This window comes from Marmota monax, unplaced genomic scaffold, assembly GCF_021218885.2.
Source record: "Marmota monax isolate L192 unplaced genomic scaffold, Marmota_monax_Labrador192_F-V1.1 WCK01_AAM20220418_F8-fsc00026, whole genome shotgun sequence".
Classification (NCBI taxonomy): domain Eukaryota; kingdom Metazoa; phylum Chordata; class Mammalia; order Rodentia; family Sciuridae; genus Marmota; species Marmota monax.
The window spans coordinates 776,275-802,666 of NW_026693108.1; the positions used below are offsets into that span (position 1 = coordinate 776,275).

The 26,392-nt window shown below is 52.1% G+C and overlaps 1 protein-coding gene across 1 annotated transcript; it reads right to left on the reverse strand.

The window, feature by feature from the left end:
• Nucleotides 1–338: 338 nt before the first annotated feature.
• Nucleotides 339–26,392, reverse strand: F10 (coagulation factor X). The gene is made up of 8 exons (XM_046454865.2): nt 26,236–26,392; nt 22,424–22,584; nt 11,663–11,687; nt 10,385–10,498; nt 5,543–5,674; nt 3,136–3,377; nt 1,854–1,971; nt 339–942 (listed from the first exon to the last, which is right to left on the reverse strand). The coding sequence occupies exons 1-8, from the start codon at nt 26,303–26,305 to the stop codon at nt 353–355; spliced, it is 1,452 nt and encodes a 483-aa protein (XP_046310821.1). The 5' UTR covers nt 26,306–26,392; the 3' UTR covers nt 339–352.

Sequence of the window (26,392 nt, forward strand, 5' to 3'; positions counted from 1 at the left end):
TGCTGTGTGCACTGGGGCCTGGGACACTGTTCACAAAGGAGCTGCCCATGCAGCTGACGGCAGTTTGTATCACCCGAGGACAGGAACCTGCGCTGGGAGGGGGACGGCTCCATCGCAGCGCCAGCAGAGCCCCCCAGAGTCGGCAGTTTCCCAAGCGCAGCTGCCAGTGCTCCGTCTCGGGCAAGGCAGACCAGCCTTCCAGAGGAGCCCCTGTCCCCACCTCCATCAGGCCGGGACAGGTGCGGGTGGGGATGAAGGGGTCTGATCTCTGCCGGTCGCAGCCCCTGCAGGAGTCAGCCTGCCCAGCGTGGTGACATGGAACAGCAGACAGGCCCAGCAAACCTCCAGAGCTTTAATGGGGAGGAGAGGCCGAGCCCGGGGTCTCTGCCGCAGGCGACCCCTTGGCCCGCATGGACTTGTCGATCCACTTGAGGAAGGCAGTGACTTTGGTGTAGACCCCATACTTCCCTTTCCTTGCGCACCCTTCTCCCCAGCTGACAATGCCCGTCACAAAGTAGGTGTCCTTGAACCGGGTGACATGGGGGCCACCGCTGTCCCCCTGGCAGGCGTCCTCCAGCTTGGCGTCGTAGCCAGCGCAGAACATGTTCTGGGTGATGGTGAAGCTGCTGGACAGCTTGCAAGTGTTGCGGTCCACGTAGGGTACCTCCAGCATCTTGAGAGTGCTGGACGGCCGGCCCTTCTCGTGGGTGCGCCCAAACCCGCTCACGATGCCCGTCTTCTGTGTCATCAGTGTGGCCTCTGCCCAGTCCTTCTGGGGCAGGCAGGCAGGGGCCACGTTCATGCGGAAGGTGATGGGCGTCTTCAGCCTGAGGACGGCGATGTCAAAGTCGTAGGTCTCCCTCACGAACTTGTTGTGCTTGACCACCACCTCCACCTCATGGACCATCTCATTGCCCTCCTCCTTCTCCGTGTTCCGGTCCCCTGGAACCGGAGAGGACATCACAGCGTTAGTTCCCTGGGGACGGCATTTGCATGCCAGCTACTTTAAAAGAACTGTATGTGATTGAGAAACGGTCTGTGGCCACATCTGAAACCGAAACATGGGAGAGTGGACTGAGAGCACTTAAAATGACCTTCCACGCCCCTCCTGGGTGCCAGGACCTGGTGTCCCTGCTCACATTCCAGCTAATTCAGGGCGTCGGGTCCTCTTGACTCTTCAGGGTTTCAGCTGGTATCCCGCGTGTGCTCAGTGTGCCAGGCCTGTCCAGGTGCTGGGGAGCTAAAGGTCCAGACCTGGGCTGTGTGATAGGCTGAGCACCTGGAAAGAGGTGTGTCTGAGCCGGGAGGAACTGTGAATCTCTTAGAATGGAAAGAAAGGGGCCGAGCGTCTTATTTAATTGCACATTGAAATGTCAATATTTGGGGTACATGGGTTAAATCAGATGTGATGATAAAATCAACTCCACCCGTTCCTATGGACTTAGTAGACGTGTGACAGAGACTCTAACACTACTGTGACATTTCAGGTGCACTGGTGGCTTGCACTGCGTTTTCCCTGGGCAGCTCGAGAGTCTGCAGAGACAGACTTTAACCAAACGACCCACAGACCCCACAGACGAAAGTAGGAGGTAGGAGGCTCGGGGCGTGTTGCAGAGGGAGGAGGAGGGAGGCCAGGAGGGCTCCGCAGGGACAGCCAGCCACAGGAGAAGGGCCCTGAGGTTCTGGGAGGGGCTGGAGGTCAGCGGCGCCCACCCCTCTTCCACTGCTTCCTCCCCTTCACCTGAGACGCCCCGCCACCTCTGGACAGGCTGCCAGGTACAATCTGTTGTAGAGAGGCTGACGGGTGGGGAGGCTGGGAGGTGGTGCCGGGGCGTGGAGAGTGGGTCACTTACCTACCCTCACCTTGAATCTCTTGGCTTGGTGCAGACAGTGGGCTGCGGTGAGGACGTGGAACGGGCTCAGGATGGTGCCCCCACAGAACCCCTCGTTTTCCTCGTCGATGAGGAGAGCCTGCAGCAGTGAGACTCAGTCAGCCACCCGGGTCACACAGGCCCTGAGGTCAGACTGGACACTTCCAAGGAGAGCTGGCCTCCTGGCCTCGGCAGGAGCTTCTCCATGGGCCGGCCTGTCCCAGAGCTTTCCTTCCTGCTCCCTCTGCCCTGACAGCCGAGAGTCTTCCTCTGGGCTCTGGAGCCACTCTTCAGCCCCTCTGGTCTTTGGAGCCCTTTCCAAAAGGGCCCTGGCGCTCCACACCCACCCTCTGGGGGAGGTCGCCTCGCCCATCCCACTGCTCCAGGCCGGGATGATAGGGTGGCAGGCCCCTTTCTGGGTCCAGGATTTCATTTTCTGCACACCCAGCACCCAGTTCTGCACCCACACAGCGAGTTCTCACTGTCCCAGCCGTGAGCAGGGGCTGATGCTGCCTTCCCATGGGCCCCTCAAGCTCTAGAGCAGGGGACACCTGTCCACAGCCTAGGGCGGGGGCTCGGTGATCTCTGCAGTCCTGCTACGGGACAGGCATCTTGCTTTGGGGCCCTGAAAACCTCCGCCCAAGTTGGGCACCTAGTCCAAAGCGAAAGGGCAAGCCATCGGCAGTGTCCCATGCAACATCCAGGACACCCATCAGAAATCACTCGTTGTTTGTATGAGATTCGAATGTAACTAAAGTCTTGTGCTTTTTTTTTTCTTCTTCTTAAATTGGGCAACCCTAATCCAGTGATTTTTATTTCTCTGTTTTTACTTTTGAGCATAAATGGGTGTGCTTTTCTCTAAGGTACTTTCTGACACTGTCTCCCTGCCCTTAGGAATTTTTAGGTATTTGGGTTATTAAAAAAAAATTAGAAATGACACAAGGACAGTGACTTTCTTCCTCACCCTTGGAGGCGGGAGTGGCCTGACCCTTATGGGCAGGTTTCCAGACTAGGCCTTCCTGCCTTTCCGTCCTTCCCAGAACAGGACAGCCCTGGGCATGGCGGGCCAGCAGCGAGGACGCCCGAGGGGCGGTGGGTGGCAGAGCAGGGAACACACCGTGCCCCAGCCTCCTGCAGGCTGTGGCTCGCGTGCTGGGTGGGGGGCTCTTGCCCAGTGGGACTCTGCCTGAATGGGGGGCTACTCCCCAGGTGCTGAGCAGGAGGGGCCCAGCTGTGCCTTCCCAGAGCTGCTCAGGACAGTTACCTGCCAGGGACACTCCCCCTCTTCACAGTCCCGGCCGCCCACAATCCGAATGAGGTTCCTGCTGTCCTTCTGGTAGGTCTGGTTGAGGTTGAGCAAGTTGGAGGGGTCCTGGGTGGGAGGCAGGCTGTCCAGGCCGCTCCAGGCCGGCGTGCTGGTCCTGGGCATAGCCTCGCTGCTGTTGGCAGCTGGGTCCGCTGACCGCTTCCTGCGACCCAGAGTGAGCTTCCCACAGGGGAAGAGGTCTGAAAGAAGCACAGCGGCGCCTCAGCAAAGCCAGGCCCCCGCACCCCTCGGCCCCAGCCGGGAGTCCCGGGCAGACGGACTCTGGTGACGCTTGGTAGGTGGGGGCGGAGCCCCAGGTGGGTGCAGCTGTCTGCATGGGGCTCACCTCACCCTGAGCAGGAGGAGAGGTGCACAGCTGCCTACAACTGGCAAAGGCACCAACAAGTAAGATTGGTGTGGGGGAAGGGCAGAGGGGGCGCCGGCAGGGCGAGGCAAGAGGCCCGAGGAGAGTCCAGAGGGCTGGCTTCCACAGGGGTGGCCTGGACGGTTCTGATCTTGCTGTATGCTTGAAATTTTTCCTCATGAGGTGGCGAATTAAAACCCAGTGTTCCAGGCAGGAAGCACAGGCAAGCAGCCTGCAGCCAAGCGGGGGGGGGGGGGGGCCAGGGAGCCGATGCAGCTTTGTGGGGCCCCATCTGCCGCTTCCTGGCTCCTGCAGGGACCCAAGAGCAGGGCCATGTATTTGAACCCTCCCTTCGCACGTCACCTGCAGGGGACCCAAGGCAGAGAGGATGGCGTCCCTGCAGAGCCAGAATGAAGAGAAGGGGACGCAGCGGCAGGACAGGACAGCAACCCCGTGCTTGTCAGGGTGCTTTCCCCTGGCCCAGGCGGGGCCTGGCAGCCGCCCGCCTGCACGGTGCTTGGGCGTGTTCCCCGGAAGCAGGCCCCTCTTCCTACACTTGTTAGCTCTGGAGGATGTTTGTGCACCCCCTTTCACACTCTGAGTTTGCTCTCTAGGACGAGACCAGAGCTTCCTGCGTTAGGAAGTAGTTTACTAGTCTTTCTTTCTCTTTCTTCTTTCTTTTTGTGGCATTGGGATGAAACCCAAGGACCTTGCACATACTGGGTGAGTGTTTTACCACCGAGTCATACTCCACAGCCCTTTATTTTAATTGATTTGTGAATATTCCTGCAATCAAAAAAAAAAAAAAAACTGTACGCATGTCAAGAAATGGCTTCAATTAAACTATTTCTGCATCAGCTGAAGCTTAAAACTTCATTATCCAAATGTATGATATATGATATGTCAAGATCAATGTAATGTATTAGTTGTAATTGAGCAACTAATAAATTCCTGATGTTTAAAACAAAACAAAACACTTCATTATCAACCGGGTATAGTGGCTCACACCTATAACCCCAGCGGCTCAGGAGCCTGAGGCAGGGCAATTGCAAGTTCAAAGCCAGCCTCAGCAACTTAGCAAGGCCATAAGCAGCTTAATGAGACCCTGTCTCTAATAAAATATAAAAAAAGGCCGGGAATATGGCTCAGTGGTTAAGCAGGTTCAATCCCCAGTACCAAAAACAAAACAAACAAAACAAAAACTTCATTATCAATGGAAACCAACTTGCATTCCTTTCTTTTTGAGGGTTTCATATTACGTAATTGAAGTAAACTTTGAAGGATATATTTGGGACCTTTATTTTTCTTGATTACTAATTTTTTGAAATAAACTGTTTAAACTGAGAAGAATATGACAGAGTAATGAGTCCCCTGGGGAAGTCAAGTCTCTGGATGGAGGGTATGTCACCGGGCTCCGACTGGAACCTCATGGGTGCCTGGTCACCTGGCTCTATGACAGGCAGCCTGCCCACTGCTTCCCTATCTCGCCCAGGTGATGCCTCAGGAGAGGGGGGCCAGCAGGGGCCATGAGAGGTAGATGGGTGGCCTGAGGGCCAACCTCTCAGGTCCCCAGTGCCCTCGTCCCTAGCCCAGTGGGTTCCTGAGCCTGTTCTGCATTCACTGCTCTCTGGGAGCCTCATGCGCAGTGGCCCCAGTGCTGATCATCACACTCCCAGGGTCCAGTTCTTTCCAAGTGAGAGGAAGATTGAACTCCGCCTTCCTCCACCCAGGCAGAGTGCCCGGCAGGAGTCGCCTCCTTCCAGAACCACGTCCAACCCGCAGGCAAGTGGGAGTGAAGGACAGGTTAGCCAGCACAGCTGCTCGCAGGACCACGGGGCTTCCCATGGGAAGGACCCAGCCCTGGTGCCAGGCTGCGGCTCTCTTGGCAACCCACCCGGCCCAGCAGGAGGCCCTGCCCTGCCCTGCTCATGGCACGTGCTCCTGGTCTGATGCCACCAGCTCTGTGGCTCAGGAGCCCTGTGTGGCCTCAGGTCCTCCTACCTGTGGAGATGCAGGACTTGCCGTCGTCACCGAGGGTGTACCCACTGGCGCAGGAGCACACCACTGAGTTCTGCTTTTCCTGGCAAAACTGGTCGCAGTCCCCGTTGTCCAGGCTGCAGAGTTTCCGTGCGACTGTGGGCAGAGGAAACCGCTGCAGCGGCAGGAGGGACCAACTCCAGCCACCCACCCGTCCTGACACACAGGGCCCCTGCAGGAAAGGTGCTCATGAGCAGCCAAGTGAGGTGGCTGCTCCACATGTGCCCTGCCTCCTAGGCCACTGAGGGACACCTGGCATTCACACAGGTTCTGCACTGCCCTAAGAAACCCAAGCTGCCCAGGAAAGGCTAGAAGGTGGACAGAGGTCCCCAGGGCTGGGTGGTGTGGACTGAGGTCAGGACGCTCACTCCAGGGACCAGGGACCAGGGACCTGGGCAATTCCAGGCAGGGGCTCAGAGCCCCTGCAGCCAAGGCCAGAAGGCTGTCTGTGGAACTGAGGCTTCTGTGACCATGGGGGGCTCCTCAGGCCTGACTGGTCTTCATGTTCATCCAGGGTCAGGCCGACACCCTTACCATGCCACGCAGACAGCTGGAAGCCTTGCTCCTCCACAGAGGCTGGCCCCTGGCACGTGGGAGGGTCTAAGAGGAGTTACTTTCCCTTCAACTTCCATCCACTCCTGTGGCCACTAGATCCAGACAGGTCCCCATGGTGGCCTCCTGTGTTCTCTGCTGAGGGCTGCATGCGTCCTGCCCAGCCAGAGGGCCCTGCTGTTTGGTGGGGTGCCTTCAGCTCCAACTCTCTCCCCTCACCCATCATTAACAGTGGAACAGTTGCTGAGCACTGACCACCACTGCACACCCCGGACCCTGCTGTGGACACCTGTGCTCACAGCTCTGGGACCCTGGGGCTCGGCCAGGGCACGGGCCTGTGGGGGTGCCTGTCAGGAGCTGGAGAACTGCTCCAGCACAGGCAGGAGGAGGGACAGCTGTGCACAGAGTGGGCAGGGGCCCTGAGGCCTGAGGGCAGCTGACCTCTGGCTGTGTGATCCAGGTACTTAACTAAGCCGCAGGGCCTCAGTGGACACACATGCAAAGTGGGGTGGCAAAGTCACCTCAGAGGCCTGTGAAGCTCCTGACAGGGTACTCACAAGCCATGCGCCACTGTCAATCACCAGCCTGTCCATCACACCTCAAGCCCGGTGGGGCCGACCTCTCACAGTCAGCAGCAGCACTGGGGGCCAGAGTTTTGGGGGGGGGGGCTGCCAGTACTGGCTGAATCCAACCCAGTTCACACTGTGGTGATCTGCTTCACAGGGTCCCATTTGGGTTTGGATGAAAAGATAATTACAATGTAGAGGTCGACATGATGCAAGTAGAAAGCACTTGTTAGCTCTGGGAGACTTCTTCATACTGTGTCTAAGTCAGCTGAATGGTTTGCAGGCAGGGGCCTGGACTTTAATGGAATGAGACATGACTGATATTACTAAAGTAATAGCAATTTAAAAGACATGCGTATCTGTTTGAATCATGGATATGCATGTCTTCTAAATTATGTAACAATCTTTAGAACATGTTCTTGGATTGGATTACTTTAGGACTTTCTCCAGTGCTAAACGCCATCAAAAGCCTACCAACCAAGAAAATCCCAGGACCAGATGGATTCTCAGCCGAGTTCTACAAGACCTCCAAAGAAGAATTAACACCAATACTTCCCAAAGTATTCCATGAAATAGAAAAGGAGGGAACCCTTCTAAGTGCATTCTATGAGGCTAATATCACCCTGATACCAAAACCAGACAAAGACACATCAAGGAAAGAAAACTTCAGACCAATATCCCTAATGAACACAGATGCAAAAATTCTGGCAAATGGCATACCAAAACATATTAAAAAGATCCTGCACCACAATCAAGTGGGATTCATCCCAGGGATGCAGGGTTGGTTCAACATACGGAATCAATAAACGTAATTCATCACATCAATAGATTTAAAGACAAGAATCATATGATCATCTCAATAAATGCAAAAAAAAACATTTGACAAAATACAGCACAACTTCATGTTCAAAACACTAGAAAAACTAGGGACAGTAGGAACACACCTCAACATTGTAAAGGCTATCTATGCTAAACCCAAGGCCAGCATCATTCTCAATGGAGAAAAATTGGAAGCATTCCTTCTAAAAACTGGAACAAGGCAAGGATGCCCTCTTTCACCACCTCTATTCAACATCATCCTTGAAACTCTAGCCAGAGCAATTAGACAAAAGAAAGAAATTAAAAGGATATAAATAGGTAAAGAAGAACTCAACCTATCACTATTTGCTGATGACATGATTCTATGTCTAGAAGATCCAAAAAATTCCACCAGAAAACTTTTAGGACTAATAAATGAATTCAGCAAAGTAGCAGGATATAAAATCAACAGCCATAAATCAAACACATTCCTATACATCAGCGATGAATCCACTGAAAGGGAAATTAAGAAAACTACTCCATTCACAATAGCCTCAAGAAAAAAAAAATACTTGGGAATCAACCTAAAAAAGAGGTGAAAGACCTCTACAATTAAAACTACAGAACATTAAAGAAAGAAATTGAAGAACACCTCAGAAGATGGAAAGATCTCCTATGCTCCTGGATAGGCAGAATTAATATTATCAAAATGGCCACACTACCAAAAGCATTATACAGGTTTAATTCAATTCCTATTAAAATCCCAATTACAGTCTTCATAGAAATAGAAAAAAAATCATGAAATTTATTTGGAAAAATCAGAGACCCAGAATAGCTAAAGCAATTCTTAGCAAGAAAAGTGAAGCAGGAGGCATCACAACACCAGACCTTAAAGTATACTACAGAGCCATAGTAACAAAAATGGCAGGGTATTGGCACCAAAACAGACTGGTAGACCAATGGTACAGAATAGAGGACACAGGGACTAATACATAAATACAGTTATCTCATACTAGACAAGGGTGCCAAAAATATTCACTGGAGAAAATATAGCCTCTTCAACAAATGGTGCTGGCAAAACTGGAAATCCATATGTAGCAAAATGAAATTAGACCTCTATATATCACCCTGCACAAAAATAAACCCAAAGTAGATCAAAGGCGCCTAATAGAAGAAAACACAGGCCCAAATCTTCACCATGTTGGCCTAGGATCTGACTTCCTTAACAAGACTCCTAAAGCACAAGAAGTTATATCAGGAATCAATAAATGGGATGGATTCAAATTTAAAAAAAAATTCTCAGCAAAGGAAACAATTAATAAAGTGAGAAGAGAGCCTACATGTTTGGAGAAAAGTTTTACCACATGCACCTTCAATAAAGTACTAATCTCTAGGATATACAAAGAACTCAAAAAACCTAACACAAAAAAAGAAAAAACACAAAAAAACAAATAACCCAATCAATAAGTGGGCTAAGGAACTGAACAGACACTTCACAGAAAAAGAAATACAATTGATCAACAAATATATGAAAAAGTGTTCGGCTTCTCTAGCAATTAGAGAAATGCAAATCAAAACTACTCGAATATTTCATTTCACTTCTGTCAGAATGGCAATCATCAAGGATACAGGCAACAACAAATGTTGGCGAGGATGTGGGGAGAAGGCACACTCATACATCGCTGGTGGGTCTGCAAATTAGTGCAACCACTATGGAAAGCAGTATGGAGATTCCTCAGAAAACTGGGAATGGAACCACCATTTCACCCAGCTATCCCACTCCTTGGTTTATACCCAAAAGGACTTAAAATCAGCACACTATACTGACGCAGCCATATCAGTGCTTATAGTAACTCAATTCACAATAGCTAGGCTATGGAACCAACCTAGGTGTCCCTCAATAGATGAATAGATACAGAAAATGTGGTATATATACTCAATGGAATATTACTTGGTTTTAAAGAAGAGTGAAATTATGGTATTTGCCAGTAAATAAATGGTTGGAGTTGGAGAATATCATGCTAAGTGAAATAAGCCAATCCCACAGAACCAAAGGCTGAATGTTTTCTCTAATATGCGGATGCTAATTTACAATAAGGTGGGGGCACTAGAGAAGAATAGCAATACCTTAGATTAGGTAGAGGGAAGTGATGGTAGGTGAGGGGAGGGATGTGGGGATAGGAAAGATAGTAGAAGGAAGCAGACATTATTACTGTATGTATATATGTGACTGCATGACCAATATGATTCTGCAACATGTACATACAGAAAAATGAAATCATATCCCATTTATGTATGATACATCAAAGTGCATAAATGCATTCTATGGTCATGTACAACTAATTAAAATACATAAAAAATTTTTTAAAAAAAGACAGGCATATCTTTCTTTTTAGGGAAATCTGGCCTTATAATAACATATTTTTGTTAAAAATCATTAATCATATTGGAGAAAACTCAGTGATGGTCCCATGTAGAATGAATTAAATGTATCAAAACTTTGTAACTAGCTAATATCAAATATCCCTGTTGTTGTTTGCATTTACAAATCTAAGTAGAAGGAGGTGATTTTGGATCCTTGCTCCAGGCTATAAGGGCCTGAAGAGCAGAGTACACCATTCTATCCAGATATTGGAGGGTCCAGGCTTCGTGGGTGCTCTGAGATCCCTCTCAGAGCAGCAGGGAGACACTGTACCCTGACCTTGGACAGTTTGGAAGTCACAGGCTCTGTGTTTAGGGCTTCCTGCAGGGGCACAGGATAACAGAGCACAGACTTCAACAACTAGAAGTAACTCAAGGTCATCTCATCATGGATTTCCCGCCTTCTCTCCCTCCCACCTCCTATCTACAGGCATTTCTGCTCTGAAGGTAGCCAAGCAGAGGGACTTACAGAATTCGCAGTTTTTGCCTTCGAATCCTTCCAGGCAGGAGCAGGAGTACTCTCCGAGCCCATCTTTACACATTCCCTGATTCTGGCAAGGATTGCTATCACACTGGTCACCATCTGCAAAGAGAGGGTGGGCACCAAGCCTGCAGGCATGACCATCCCAGACGAACTTGAGCTTGGCATGGCCGGCCACAGGCACGCACCCATAGACAGCTCGAGCTAGCTTCAGCTGCTCTGGGAACAACACTGTCTTTGGACTGTGTTTTCCCCCCCTTGGAGGCCCTGCCTCACTGGCCCTTGACTGCCCCCTAGTTCTGTCGAGATGTTTTACAGTGTGTCTATGGCCAGAGTGGCCCTCTGGCTGGCGGCTGCAGTGGTCACCTGAAGCAAAGGCTTCTGAGCTAAGCATTGACAAGAGGGTGTCGGGTTCCACTTTGCACGTGACCTGAGGTGGAAGAGGAAACAGAGACTCCCATCCAGCCCTGGCATGGGCTTCCCATTTCTTGGTGGAAGTTCAGCACCTGATGCAGAGCTGGGTCAACTGCCACTTGAGAAACTTTGAGTCTGTTTTCAGTAGTCACCATTAACACCTTCTTATGTGCTGGAAGATTTAGATCAGGGTGGCTAGCTTGTTAGGAAATCCAATCTTTCAGATTCCTTTTTTTGCTTTCATGTAATACACTTGTATTTTAAAAAAATACCGTGGAATTTGGTATCCTCAAATAAGAATAAAGTGATTAAAATCTACATTTGAGCTGGGTGATGTGGCATGAACCTATGGTCCTAGCTACTCAGGAAGCTGAGGCTAGAGAATCACTTAAGCCCAGGAGTTTGAGACAAGCCTGGATGACATAGTGAGACTTCATCTCAAAAAGAAAAAAAAATCTTGCTGGGCCTGGTGGTACATCCCAGTAATCCCAACTATTCAGGATGCTGAGGCAGGAGGATTTCTAGTTTAAGGTTAGCCTGGGCCATTTGTATCTTAAAATATAAAGAGGGTGGGAAGGTAGCTCAGTGGTAAAATGCCCCTGGGCTCAATTCCCAGTATGAAAAATCTATAGTTGAGTAAATAAAACTAGAATTAATAAAAACCACTATAAAAATAATATCAAATAACTATTGTGGGAACACCCAAAGGGCAAACATCTTAAATGTGTAAGATTTTAAATAGGAGCAGGAAGGATATTCACCAAGTATTTTAGAAAGTCAAATATAATCTCTCTGCATTTAAATATCCTAATGAGCCTCTCCCACTTAAGAGTAAAACAGAAAACACCTCACCTTTGTATTTGTTCCAGAATTCATTCTAAAATAAAACAAACATTTAGAAATGCATTAGGAAAGAAGACATTTCATGCCATTCACTCCGTAGCTGCAACTAGGCCGAGGAAAGAATTGTTCTAGAATCACCTGATCTAAAGGGGAAGGGAGGGGCTGGGGTGGTGGCTCGGTGGTAGAGCGCTCGCCTTGCACGTGAGAGACCCTGGGTTCCATCCTCAGCACCACATAAAGATAAATAAACAAAATAAAGGTGTTGTGTCAATGTATAACTAAAAAAATATTTTAAAAGAATAAAGGGGAAAGGACAGGAATCTTCTCTATTAGTAGATGTGGCTTAGTTTGTCTTAAATTAAACATTTTTGTTGAACTTTCAAGTTAATCATCAAAACCCAGATTGTGCCAAGAACAATCATTCTGTTTCCCAGCCCTTGCTGTCTGGTTGTCACAATCACCCCACCGCTTAGAGAAGTGCTGTCACCAGGCTCCTGTGACACTGAGACACTCAGTCTTGGTCTGTCTGTCTGGGTTGGCTGCGTAGGCCCCTCCACAGGCCCACTGGGCCCCAGCACGTGCATTCATTAGAACAGGGTCCTCGTAGGTGTAATTAAAAGGCTCCAGAGGGGATCATCCTGGAGTACCACAAGTCCCCGCTCACAAGCCTGTCCCCCAGAGACAGAGAAGGACACCTGCAGCCATCAGAGAGAAGGCCAGTGAGGATAAGGGGCAGAGCAGTCACAGGGGCCACATGCTTGGGGACAGGCACAAACACACTCCTCCAGCCTCTGCAGGGGAGCCAATCTGCTGATGCCTCGATTTTTGATCTGGTGTCTCCAAAACTACAAGAGAATAAATCCCTGACATTTTAAGGCATCTGGTTTGTGGCATTTCATTATGGTGGCCCTAGAAATGAATGCAGTGTCTTTTAATTTTTTTTTTAATAAGTCACACAGTAAAATCAACTTTTCGCGTATGATTCTATGAGTTTCAATATGTGTATATATTTGTATAACAACTACCACAATCAGGATATGGGACACATCTGTGCTCCCCACCTGGCACTGACCTGCTCTGAGTCACCACAGCAAGGCCTTTTTACACTGTCACATAACTGGAATCCTACATCAAGTAACCTTGTGAAACGAGCCGTCATTCAGCACAGTGCCTTTGAAATCACCCAGGCCAACACATACACCAAAGGTGGGTCCCGGCACTGCCCAGTAGTGGTCCACTGCATGGCTGTCCCCCGTTGTTCACTCCTTCACCCACAATGGACACTCATGTCCAGTTCTGGTAATCACGAACAGGACTGCTGTGAACATTTGTGTAGAGGTGTTTTGTGAAAACAAGGAATGGCTGTCTGCATTTGTCACCTTCAACACCATGAGAGATCAATCTCCAGTATTTAAAGCCACCCAATGTGTGGTGCTTTGTTATGGTAGCTCTGGAAATGAATGCAATGTCTGAGTTATATGGCTAACTTTGTAAAAATCTCTCCGACTCTTCAAGATGAGGGTGCTGCCGGCCTTCCCCTTAGTAGCATATAAGGTTCTGGTTGCTCCACATCATCAAGGGTCACTATTTCTTCCTTTCTCAGTTATAGAGGTTTTGTTGATAAATCACATTTCCATAGTGGCCCATGGTGTTGAGTATCTTCTTATGGGCTTGTCATACATATTTTGTCTTTGGTGAGGTAGCTGTTCAGGTCTCTTCATCAAATTTACTTCGGTGTTTATTTTCTTCTTCTTAGTCATTAGCCTACATATTCTGAATACAAATTTCTTTTTGGATATGTAAACTGCAAATACTTTCTTAGTGTGTAGCTTATATTTTCATTCTCTTAACTGAGCAAAAGTTTTAATTTTGACATAGTTGTCAATTGATCATCTACCTATTTTCTTTTATGAATCCTTCTTTTGGCTGAGGCAAGAGGAGCACAAGTTCAAAGCCAGCCTCAGCAACCTAGTGAGGCCCTCAGCAATTTAGCGAGACCCTGTCTCTAAATAAAATATTTTAATCAGGGCTGGGCTGTGGCTCAGTTCACAAAAGCACCCATAGGTTGATCCTCAAACAAACAAAACCCAAATCAAACAAAACCAAAACAAACAAAAAAACAACCCAATCATTCTTTTGGTGTGTTTGGTGTTTTCTATGCAAATGGCTATGCTGTCTGAAAACAGGGTGTAAGAATGGCCTTAGGCCTTGGCCTAAACAAGCCCATTTTAAAACTCCATTTTAAAATAAACCTGGCAAGTCTCAGAGCTCTCTGATATGTCATCAAGCATATCTGGTTAAAAACAAGTCACTTTCCACAACCTAGGTAAGAGGGTGAAGTCATGTGTCATTTGTAATAACCCTGATAACAGCCAGAAGGGTATCAGGGTAGACACCACCAGACATATGTCCTCTCTAAGATGTAAGTTGTCACTAAGAAACCTGGTAACAGCTGATAGGGATCCTAAATGCACGCAGAAGCTCCAAGATTTAGTATGAATAATGGAACAAAAGGACATCCAGCCAGCTGACACTGACGCACACAGCCTGAGAGCCTGGTGAGCACCTGGACAGACAGCCCAGCTCTTCTCATCATCTGCCTGATCCTCTGTGTTGTCCTCATGGCTCTCAAACTCTACAGCAGCCTCCTGACCTGGTGAGAACAGCGACCTCTCCTAACACCCTCTCCTCACCAACCGTCAGCTCCACCCCAGGAGAAGCTATCGGTTCCTGGCCTGGACAGGGTGAGTGGGCATCTGCTGGGTTTAAGACCTAAGACTCAAGACTTTAAATCTAGCACTTAAGCTCAGCCTGCAGAGGGACTGTCTGTGATAGGTCTGTCGTGACTAAGTGTGTTTGCAGTGCTTAGAGTTAACTAAGAATTGCTTGCTTTGAACTGATTATGTCTACTGCAGTGCCCAGCATTAAGGATTGTCATTCCCTGATTAAGAACCTATAGAGTGGGCCGGGGTTGTGGCTCAGTGGTAGAGTGCTTGCCTAGCATGCTTGAGACACTGGGTTTGATCCTGGGAACCACAAAAAAATAAATAAAGGTATTGTGTCCATCTGCAACTACAAAAATATTGAAAAAAAAGAAACTATGGAGTGAAATTGTATTAAGTGATTTGAGTGAATAAAGTATTGAAAGGGGCATCAGTGCATGGCCATTCTTTATTTCTCCCCTCGACTGCATGTCACACCTTTGCCCACTGTGACACAAGGACAGCTTTACTCCTGACTTCCTGTAAGACTTGCTGTGGCTGGGACTCCAGCACAGTGGAAGCAGGAGCCGGGGATGAACAGGCAGCAGGAAAGCACTCACTTCTCCCACTCAGCTCCACGACACTGGTTGTCCTGTCAAGGTGCCCCCGTCACACTGGATTTCACTCCCTTTCACTCACAGCCTGCCGACTGTTCTTCATCGTGAAGTTTTACGTCTAGATTCATGAGACGGTTTTTTGTTGTTTTGATACTGGCAATTGGACCCAGGGGCACTGAATTATTTATACATGTGCTAACTTCCAAATACTTGGAGATATTTCTATACTGATCATTTAGTTTAATTCCGTTATGACCAGAAAACATTACATGAGCTCACTCTTTTAAATTTGTAAGGTTTACTTAGAAAATAGAATCCAGAAGAAATACAGTGATATTTAAAAATAACTCAGTTGCCAATACATGAGGATAGTGACTTCCCCATATAATCATCTTTTTAGAATGTAAGTATGGTAGCTCTACAGAAGAGTGTTGGGAGATAATGCTGAGTGAAAACGGTGAACTTGAACTTGGATAAGCGTTGCAGTTTTCTTCATCATTCCTTATTGTTTTAGTCAGCCTTTTTGCTGTTGCAACTAAAAGAAATGACCAGCACAATTACAGAGGAGGGAAAGTTGACCTGAGGCTCACAGTTTCAGAGACCTCAGTTCATAGACAGCAGGCTCTATTCCTCAGGGCTCAATGTGAGGCAGAGCATCATGGTGGAAGAGTGTGGCAGAGAGAAGCAGCTCATATGATGATCAGAAAGGAGAGAGAGGGAGAGGGAGAGGGAGAGAGAAAGGGGAGACTCTTCACTTGCCAGATACAAATCTATTCCCTAAAGTCACGCCCTCAATGCCCACCTCCTCCAGCCACAACCAACCTGCCTTCTGCTACCACTCAACTAATCCCATCAGGTGACCAACTCACAGATTGGGCCCAGTCATTTCTCCTCTTGCATCATCCCACACATGAGCTTTTGGGGGACACCTCACATCCAAACCATAACATTCCACCTCTGAGCCCCCAAAGTTCGTGACCATATCACAATGCAAAATACATCTAGTCCACTTCCAAGAGTCCCCATTGTCTCTACAGTTCCAAGGTTGCCCAAAAGTTCAAGTCCAAAGTCTCCTGAGACTCAGGGCAAACATGCATCATGAATTCCTGTAAAAAAATCAAAAGTGATTTACAAGTATCCAATATATAAAGGTACACAGTGAACATTCCCTTCACAAAAAAATAGAGGCATAGAAAGAGGGATAGGACCAAAGCAAGATCAAAATCCAGCTGGGCACACAAGTCCTGCTGCTCCACTTACGCCATCTGGGGCACGTGGCATGGTGACATTCTGTCCAAAGGGCTTGCGGAGCTCCACCCTGGGTCTTGTTGCAGTCCAAGTGGCCTTTCTGTTGGTTTGTCTCTGTTCCTGCAGCTTTCCTTGGTCAGTGTCCCATGTTGCTGGCATTTTTTAATCTCCGGGTCTCCACTGCAGCTTCAGCTTCCTTCTCACATCTTCGCTTTGCCCTTTCAGGGGCTGCCCACAGGGACTCCAGCTCTGGGGCACTTCCTCTGGCTTCCCAGGCCTTCCTTCGAAACATTGGTGGAAGCCTCCACGAGCCCTAACTCCATGGCTTATACCAAGGCCTGCCACCATCCCCAGCAGCAGCCAACCCTCCAGGGACCCTGGCTGCAGCAGCCTCTGAGTGTCTGAGCTCCTTGAAAACACTTCCCGGGCCTCCTTGTGCAAGGTTTCCCTACTGGTCTCTTCTCGAGAGAATTTTTACCTTTACTCCCCTGAGTCTGAGATGGGTGTGGTCTTGCCAGACCCTGAGATGCCCCCAAGCCATCTTTCTTTTGGTCTCTGGGCAAAGTCCTTAACATTTCCATAGTTGTGGTAAAGTCTTTAAAAACTGCAAATTCCTTGTCCCAGTTTTACTCCCACCTTTCAAGTTTTTCAAATCTTTCTGCTCTGCTTTCTGCTCCTGAATATCATAATAAATTTTGGCTGAAAGCCATCAGCAACATCCATGCCACTGCCTGAATGCTCGGCTGCAGGGATTCTGAGCGTGGAAATGTACAGGGAAGCGTTCCCCTGGTGAGCAAGCTCCCAGGGTGGCGAGGGGGGGAGGTAACAGACACCCTGTTTCCCACCCTTAGAATGCCCTGTAATCTCTCTTAGGATCTAATAATATAGCTAATGTCTAGCTGGTATGGCAATGCCCTGAGAAGTCTCTGTGTTAGAGCCTCATCAAGCCTCCACCTTGATTGTAGGAACGTAGCTCCTGGGAATAGTAGAACTTGTTTGATAGATAATTACAATGTTTCACCAAGCGCTGGTGCTCCTGGAGCTGCCCACCCAACAGTAACTTCAGACAATGGACTTTCTTGAAAACTGCACAAAGTTGCTAACACTGCATATTGTAATTCTGAAGTGTAACTGCAGAATAAGCAACCTTACTGATACTCTGAACAACAATGTAGTTGTGATACTAATGACCTAATGCAACCTAATGGTATAAATAAACGTGGCCTCTTGGACAAGTAGCCACTCTGCCCACCTTTCCTGCCTCTGCGTCTCCTTCATTACTCTGCTGTCTAGAAATTTCTTCCACCAGATTAAGAAGTCCATGACTTTTAAAATCAGCCTCACAGAAAGTCTCAGGGCACCAGCAAAATGCAGACAACTTCTCAGCCAGAACATAACATGCATGGCCTCTACTCCAAATTCCATTAGAGTCCTTTCATGAACCATCCCGAGCCCTGTCTTCAATGACCACTGTCGTATTGACATTCTGGTCTTCTGAGCTCCCAACAGAATTGGCCATTAAGCTCAGCTTCTACCAATCTAAAACATTTCCAGCTTGTACTGTTATACATCTCAGAATTCCTTCCACTAATTCCAAAAAGGCCCAAAAGGTTCTGAACCACATGGGCAGGTTAGTGACAGCAATGACCCCACTCCTGGTATTTATTTGTTTTATTTATTTATTTATTTTTTGCTGCTGTGACTAAAAGAATGACTAGCACAATTAAGGAGGAAAAGTTTATTTGCGGGATCAGCTTCAGAGGTCTCAATCCATAGACAGCTCCATTCCTCAGGGCTGAAGGTGAAGCAGAACATCATGGAGGAAGAGTGTGGCCGAGGGAAGCAGCTCACACAATGATCAGATAGCAGAGAGAGGTCTCCACTTGCCAGGCACAAATATATACCCAAACCATGCCCCCAATTGTCGCGTTCCATGACTAAAATACTCAGAGTCACTCTAGGTGAACTGGGCTGCACAAAATAATCACACAGAGACAGAGAAATATCTTTTTCTTTGTGTCCTGTGACGGCTCCTCTGACCTTAGGGGTCCAATGAAAGAGAGAGCCAAGGCGCACGTGCTGACCCCTTTTATTGGGGAGAAGCCATTCAAATGAGGCAAGGGGTCAGGTTTCAGGGGGTTGAGTCAAGCTTCATGATGTCTGTTGTCTTCAGATTAACTGATATCTAGGAACTCCCTGCCCATATCATGAGCCGTGTGGGGATCACAGGCAGAGCAAGAGAAAAGAGCAGAGTGAGGCCCGCCCAAACAGAGGGGCAACGGTTCAGCCCACTTTGTGCGCTCAGTGCTCACAGTTCACACACACAGACACACAGCCCATGGCTGGCTTGCCACATATCCACATTCTCATCACTCAAGGGTAAGGGGCAGCTCCCAACACCCAATGCCTTACCTCCTCCAGACACACCCAACCTGCCTTCAATTATCACTCAATCCCATCAGGTGATTAATTCATCAATTGGGTTAAGGCTCTCACAACCTAATCATTTCTCCTTCAAACCTTCTTACTGTCTCACACATGTGTTTTTTTGGGACATCTCACATCCAAACCATAAGACTTATTTATTTTTGGTGCTGGAGATCAAGCTTAGGGTCTTGCACATGCTGGTTCATGCTGTACTACTAAACTACACTCCAGCCCACTTTTATTATCCTTGAATACTTTTTATATTTACCTGTATTAAACAAATACTTAAAATGAAAATAGTCCTGAAATTATTTTCTTAATAAATAAACATTATTTATCTGGTAAGAATAAAAAAGAATTCTTGATTATTTTTCTCCCTTCTGGTGGTTGAAATGAACTACAGTCCTCAAATGGACAGCAACACAAGAATTCCCTTGAAGACCACTTTCTTTTGCAGAAATGCAAAGATGCGGGAGACACACCTTGAAGTGTTGTTATTCTCTAGGTGAAAGTGCCAACTACTGTGCTTTCGAGTATATTCGTAATTACTGCATTGTCCTCCTTTGAGTTCCATGGCAGGAAATAGAATTTCTTCTCACGTTATGGGAGTCTTTGGAGAAACACGGGACCCAGCTGATGTCCACGCTCATCAGCTGTGGGATGGGGCAGGACCCGAAGCCGAGGTGCGCAACTTTCCCTGTGTGCACAGGGGCTCTTGTCACGGTTAGGATGAGGTGCCCCGCAAGCTCCTGCACAAAGGCAGGATCGTCCCGCGGGGGACGATGGGGCTGCGGGAGCCGCAACCTCGGCCCAACCTCATCTGCTCGGCTGGGTGCTAAGGGGGGCAGGTGGGTCCCCGGGTGGCCTCCAGACCCCGCCAGGGCGGGCAGCTTTCCTGCGCTGGGTCCCTCTCTCCTCTCGGCGCAGAAGCCTGGGGTCGCCCACCCGGGACGACCCTCCGGCACCAGGCGCCAAGGACGCTGCTTCCTCTACGCGGGCCCCCGCAGGCGTCTGGGCCGCAGTGACCTTAAGGCTGGACAGCTCGGCTCTCCCGAGCCACCACGCTCTGGGCGCACCGGATGTCCCTCGCGGGGAGCGGCGCCGCCGCGTGGCGTCAGGGGCGGCCGCCCGCACCCGCGGGGCTCTCGCCGCTCCCTCCCGAGCTGACCAGCGCTGAGCGTGGGCCGCGGCGGGCAAGCGAGGCACATGGGGGCTCGGACCGCCCCGCGGACGGCAGCCAACCTGGGCCCGCCGGCCTCGGCGCGCAGCCCGGCGGGCTCAGGGGGTGCGCTTCCGTCCGGCCGAGGCCCCGCCCCTTCCGGCGCCCGCGCAGCCCCGCTAGGACCCCTGAGCGCTTCGCTTCCGGCCGGCTGAGGCCCCGCCCCTTCCGGTGCCCGTGCCCGCGCCCGCGCGCCAGCCAGCCCTCCGCTAGCTGCTAGGCAACGGTCGTGGGCCCCCGCCGCGGTGTTGAGTGGCCGGTTATGTTACAAGTCGCTTTCGCCACACTTATGTCCCTCCGGCGGTTTCCCACCCGAGAGGTGCCGCAGGGAGGCCAGAAGGAGCGCCTTGCAGGGTCCAGCGAAGGCCTGCTGGCCAGCCCGGCGCTGCGGCGCGACACTGGACAGCGCAGCGCGGATCCGGATGGATCAGCCCAGGGCAGCACGGAGCCCCGATAGCCCCGCCCAGGGGACAGCACGGAGCCCCGATAGCCCCGCCCAGGGGGCAGCACGGAGCCCCGATAGCCCCGCTGAGGGACAGCACGGAGCCCCGATAGCCCCGCCCAGGGGACAGCACGGAGCCCCGATAGCCCCCACTCAGGGGGCAGCACGGAGCCCCGATAGCCCCGCCCAGGAGACAGCACGGAGCCCGGATAGCCCCGCCCAGGGGACAGCACGGAGCCCCGATAGCCCCGCCCAGGGGACAGCACGGAGCCCGGATAGCCCCGCTCAGGGGACAGCACGGAGCCCGGATAGCCCCACTCAGGGGGCAGCACGGAGCCCCGATAGCCCCACTCAGGGGACAGCACGGAGCCCGGATAGCCCCGCCCAGGGGACAGCACGGAGCCCCGATAGCCCCACTCAGGGGACAGCACGGAGCCCGGATAGCCCCGCCGAGGGGACAGCACGGAGCCCCGATAGCCCCGCCCAGGGGACAGCACGGAGCCCCGATAGCCCCGCCCAGGAGACAGCACGGAGCCCGGATAGCCCCGCCCAGGGGACAGCACGGAGCCCGGATAGCCCCGCCCAGGGGACAGCACGGAGCCCGGATAGCCCCGCCCAGGGGACAGCACGGAGCCCGGATAGCCCCACTCAGGGGGCAGCACGGAGCCCGGATAGCCCCACTCAGGGGGCAGCACGGAGCCCCGATAGCCCCCACTCAGGGGACAGCACGGAGCCCCGATAGCCCCGCTCAGGGGACAGCACGGAGCCCCGATAGCCCCGCCCAGGGGACAGCACGGAGCCCCGATAGCCCCACTCAGGGGACAGCACGGAGCCCGGATAGCCCCACTCAGGGGACAGCACGGAGCCCGGATAGCCCCACTCAGGGGACAGCACGGAGCCCCGATAGCCCCACTCAGGGGACAGCACGGAGCCCCGATAGCCCCACTCAGGGGACAGCACGGAGCCCGGATAGCCCCACTCAGGGGACAGCACGGAGCCCGGATAGCCCCACTCAGGGGACAGCACGGAGCCCGGATAGCCCCACTCAGGGGACAGCACGGAGCCCGGATAGCCCCGCCGAGGGGACAGCACGGAGCCCGGATAGCCCCGCCCAGGGGACAGCACGGAGCCCCGATAGCCCCACTCAGGGGACAGCACGGAGCCCGGATAGCCCCACTCAGGGGACAGCACGGAGCCCGGATAGCCCCGCCCAGGGGACAGCACGGAGCCCGGATAGCCCCACTCAGGGGACAGCACGGAGCCCGGATAGCCCCGCCCAGGGGACAGCACGGAGCCCGGATAGCCCCGCCCAGGGGACAGCACGGAGCCCGGATAGCCCCACTCAGGGGACAGCACGGAGCCCGGATAGCCCCGCCCAGGGGACAGCACGGAGCCCGGATAGCCCCACTCAGGGGACAGCACGGAGCCCGGATAGCCCCACTCAGGGGACAGCACGGAGCCCGGATAGCCCCGCCCAGGGGACAGCACGGAGCCCGGATAGCCCCGCCCAGGGGACAGCACGGAGCCCGGATAGCCCCGCCCAGGGGACAGCACGGAGCCCGGATAGCCCCGCCGAGGGGACAGCACGGAGCCCGGATAGCCCCGCCCAGGGGACAGCACGGAGCCCCGATAGCCCCACCGAGGGGACAGCACGGAGCCCCGATAGCCCCGCTGAGGGACAGCACGGAGCCCCGATAGCCCCACTCAGGGGACAGCACGGAGCCCGGATAGCCCCACTCAGGGGACAGCACGGAGCCCCGATAGCCCCGCCCAGGGGACAGCACGGAGCCCGGATAGCCCCGCCCAGGGGACAGCACGGAGCCCGGATAGCCCCGCCGAGGGGACAGCACGGAGCCCGGATAGCCCCGCTGAGGGACAGCACGGAGCCCGGATAGCCCCACTCAGGGGACAGCACGGAGCCCGGATAGCCCCGCTGAGGGACAGCACGGAGCCCGGATAGCCCCACTCAGGGGACAGCACGGAGCCCCGATAGCCCCACCGAGGGGACAGCACGGAGCCCGGATAGCCCCGCCGAGGGGACAGCACGGAGCCTGATAGCTCAGCCCAGGGCCCCCCGCCCGCCGCCCCAGTGCCCTCCGGTGCGGGGCGCCTCACCGTCAGGTCGTAGTCCTCGAAGACTTCGCGAGCTTCTTCATAAGAGCAAGTCTCTTCCAAACACTCTCTTTCGAGGTTTCCTTTCTTCATCTCTTCAAAAAGTGAATTTGCTCTCCGGGTCCTCACCAGGACGTTGTTGGCTTGTTCCCGGTTAATGAACACTAGAGGACAAGGAAGGGCACAAATCAGTGTCTCTCCATTTACCTGGTGCCCCCATCCTGTGGTACCACCACCTCCGCACCTCCAGAGGCTGAGCACTCCTTCCTCAGCCCGTCTCCCTCTCCGCTCCTAACATGCCCTGGGGGAAGCCCCCATCCAGGGGACAGCCCGGAGCTCACCTGCATGGCCCTCTCTGCAGAGCCACCCAAGCTCTCCTTGGCAAGCTCCTGGCTCAGAGGGCTTCCATCAGGTGTACCCTTAGGCCACTTCCTAGTGCTACCTCTGCCCCACCCAGGCCCATCGCCCTTCAGGGCCTCTTTTGGTTGAGTGGGGAGTTATGAGCGGGTTTGATCTTGACCTATAATGTATATAAAGTCAGGACACAGAATTAAAACAGGCTTTAAGAAGTGGTACTTCTCTATTTTCTACGAAATAGTACTTGCTACAGTTTTTTTTCTATTTGATTCTATTTTATTTCATTTTTAAAATACCCACTAAATTGATTCCATGACAAAGACATGAACTGTGATCAGCTAACTTCAGTGCCCTGGGTCAGTTCATCTTTGTCCCTCCCATGTTGTGTGGGGGACCCTGGGTTCCCACCTGCCTTTTTTGGGTGGGGTACCAGGGATTGAACTCAGGGGCACTCAACCACTGAGCCCCATCCCATCCCTATTTTGTATTTTATTTAGAGACAGGGTCTCGCTGAGTTGCTTAGCACCTTGCCGTTGCTGAGGCTGGCTTTGAACTCGTGATCCCCTCCTCAGCCTCCCAAGTCACTAGGATTACAGAGGTGCGCCTAGTTCCCATCTGCTTTTGCCTCTCTGTCTCCTGCTCCTGCTCTTTTCTTTGTGACATGGGAGTGAGGGGGATGTAGAGGGTGTCAGTAGGCAGGGCAAGATGGTGAGTGAGGAGGTCAAGGTAGGGCCAGACCAAGGGAGCATGGAGAGGGTCTTCTGATGAGTTCAACTTCCTGCTTGATGAAAGTGCTTGTGGACACAGCAGGGACCCAGTCAGACAGACACTTCTGTATTTGTGCCCCAAGCAGGGGATCCAATAGAAAAACTAAAATAGATGTGTGGACAGGGTAGAGGGCACTCATGAACAATAGTGAGGTGGGTGTGCACAGGGAGGAGATAAGGGAAGGAGGAAATTGCAGGGACCATAAAAAGAACAGGCCAACACTCCCCATAGGACTTCTCGCTCCAGGGCCCCTTCAGAGAGGTCTGTCTCTGTCACTTTTGCAATGAACCTGCTGCTTGCTTGCTATCTGTGTCCTGTTCTTCAATTCTTTGCTGAGCAGAGACAACAAACCCAAGACTACTAGATGGACCAGGAGGACCTCAGATTCTTTTCTTGACCCTCTGTCCTGTTTCTTAAACTTCCTCCCACTGAAGAGTTCAGGGTCTCACCACAAAAAGGACAACTCTCCAGGTGCTACTTGTAGTAATGACTTGTTCTGAGCTCCACGTTTTCATGTCTCACTGTGGCCCCTGTCACCCCTTGTCTCAGAACACCAAGCTCCTTGTGTCCAGAATGTACAAAACAGATCAAGCAGAGTTTCAGATACACCTCTGCCATGTACTGCATTTATTGACCTACTTCTGAGTTCCATAGAGGGTGTGAAACCTCCTGTGCCGGGTCTGGTACACAGCAGGTGCTCTGTAAACGTCAGCCTTGTTCTTACCTCATCACTTTTTTCCCTAAATCCCCCCCTTTTAAGGACACCTATGTTATCCCAATAAAGCCAGGTTCAGACTTGTTTCTCCCACCATCAAGTGCTTGCTTTGAAGCAGAGCCCAAATGTGGGTCCTCGAATCTGTACACACTGCTGTCTCCAGGAGGCAGTATCCTGCCACCTGCACACCACACAGGGCTCAGTACTATCCTTAGCCACTGAGGGAGGTGTGAGAGTGGAGTGCCTGTCCCCTTAGCCTCTTCCTGGTTCCTTGAGGCACCAGGAATATCCAAGCCCTGACCAGCATTCCCCAAACTGCAACCTGTGGACCTGCTGTGGGCGGAAGACCCACGTCCTAACCCGTGCCCTGACCTTCTAATGCACACACATTGGCACACTGATCTGGGGTCCCTCCTCCTTTCTGTGCAGCCTGCTTCCTTGAAGCCAAATGGACATATGCTGGTTTTCCCTCTGCATTGCCAGAGCTGTAGCGATAGCTCACAGGCCTGCTCAAGAAACAGTCCCTGTGGTCCTTGGAGCAGCTCACCATCCTGCAGGAGCCACGCCCTTCTTGGACCCCTCCCTGAGTTTCCCAGGCTGTTCCACCAGGCCCCACCTGATCCACACCTCTTCCTGCCTCTTCCCTTTTGGTGAAGGTACAGTAGTACCTGGGAGCTTGAACTGGGAGGAGGAAGTGCAAGGCACAGGGCGAGGGCATGATGCCTGAGGAAGCCAAGAAGGAGCCACAGCTGCCTGCTGGCCTCGAGCTAGAACCAGAGGTCTTTGATCCCACGGCTGGGCCTCTTGGATTTCCTCCCTTCAAGGCTCCCTTGCACCCGTCTCTCCCACCATGCTGGCCCATTTCCTGTTTAGACTGTGCCCACCACTCTCATGCCCCAGGGCCTTTGCACTGGCCACCTTCCCTGTAGAGCATTCTTTCCCTGAATACCATGTGGCTCACTCCATCCCTCACCACTGGCTCTAAAGTTATCCCCATCCACATCTTTCGACCCCTTTCCCTGCTGTTTTTTGAACAGCACCACTGTCTGATTCTACACGCCTGCAGGTTTGTTGCCCTCTCAACTGGAATGCATCCTTGTGCAAAAAGACAGTCTTCCTTGTTGTAGCTGAGTCTCCACCGCCCGGCCTGAGGAGATGCGTGGGGAGTACGGGAGTGCACGGCCAGCCTCTGGCCCAGCCCTCTGGACGCAGTTAGGCCCTCTGAGGACTCTGACTCTTTCTTGGTCAGACCCAGTGCCGGCCAGTGGTCTCACTTTCTGAATTGAGGGAAACTAGGCTGGTGGTTTGAAAGGAGTCACTAGAGGGTCCACACCAGGCCCAGACGGGGCCGCTTCTCGGCCTGGTCCACTGTGCGGTTTGCTTTCCCAGCTGCCTGGCACCGCAGTCCTGGGACGGGCCTGTCTCTTGGTGTTGGTGTACCTAGGAGGGCTTACTGCCACATTCTGAGTCAGGCCAAAGCTGGACCAGACCACTGTTGCGAGTGTGGACATGGAAACGCAGGTGGCTCAGCCTAGTGGCTGTGCTGGACGCAGCTGGCACCCTGTGAGCTGGACCTGTTCCATTTTAAATTCAGGCCTCCTCTGGGGCCTGGGGCCTGGACGCCCCCTCCCAGTGGGAGTCATGAGTGGCGGCTGGACTGTCTTTGCCTGCCTCCCCACAGCACCTCTGCCCTGCGTGTCCTCACCTCTGCCCGTCTCTGCTCACCTCGGCTTTGTCCTGCTGTTCCACTCCCTCCCTTCTCTCTCTGTCTCCTCTTGTGTTTTTATCCCGTGACCCCCCATCTGCCCATCTGACTCTCCGGCAGGAGCCGCAGTGGCCCCAACTGTACCCTTGGCTGGGAAGGTCAGCCAGCCTGTGCCGGGCTAGAGCACCCTGTGCACATTCCCCCACTGCCTACCCTCGGCCCTCCCCTCCTCCAGGGGCCATCCTGCAGCGCAAAGGGCAGGGCACTCACCGCTTCTCCCAGGCACCAGGAGGCTGGCCAGGATGGCGCTGAGCAGGCCGAGGTGCAGCAGGCTCCCCATGGTGTGGCCAAAGACAGTGGCTTCGTCCCTGCTGTGATGGGTGCCGGGTCAAGGTTCATTCAGCCTGGCCCCAGGTGGCTATTGTCC

What these genes read in the sequence shown, in the direction of transcription:
- F10 (XM_046454865.2), bottom strand. Translation starts at nt 26,305, where the DNA reads ATGGGGAGCCTGCTGCACCTCGGCCTGCTCAGCGCCATCCTGGCCAGC. An exon ending in CAAGTCCTGCATCTCCACAG is followed by an intron (nt 3,378 to 5,542) that starts GTAGGAGGACCT and finishes TGCTTCTTTCAG; the next exon opens with ACCTCTTCCCCTGTGGGAAG. An exon ending in GAGATTCAAGGTGAGGGTAG is followed by an intron (nt 943 to 1,853) that starts GTAAGTGACCCA and finishes CTCCGGTTCCAG; the next exon opens with GGGACCGGAACACGGAGAAG.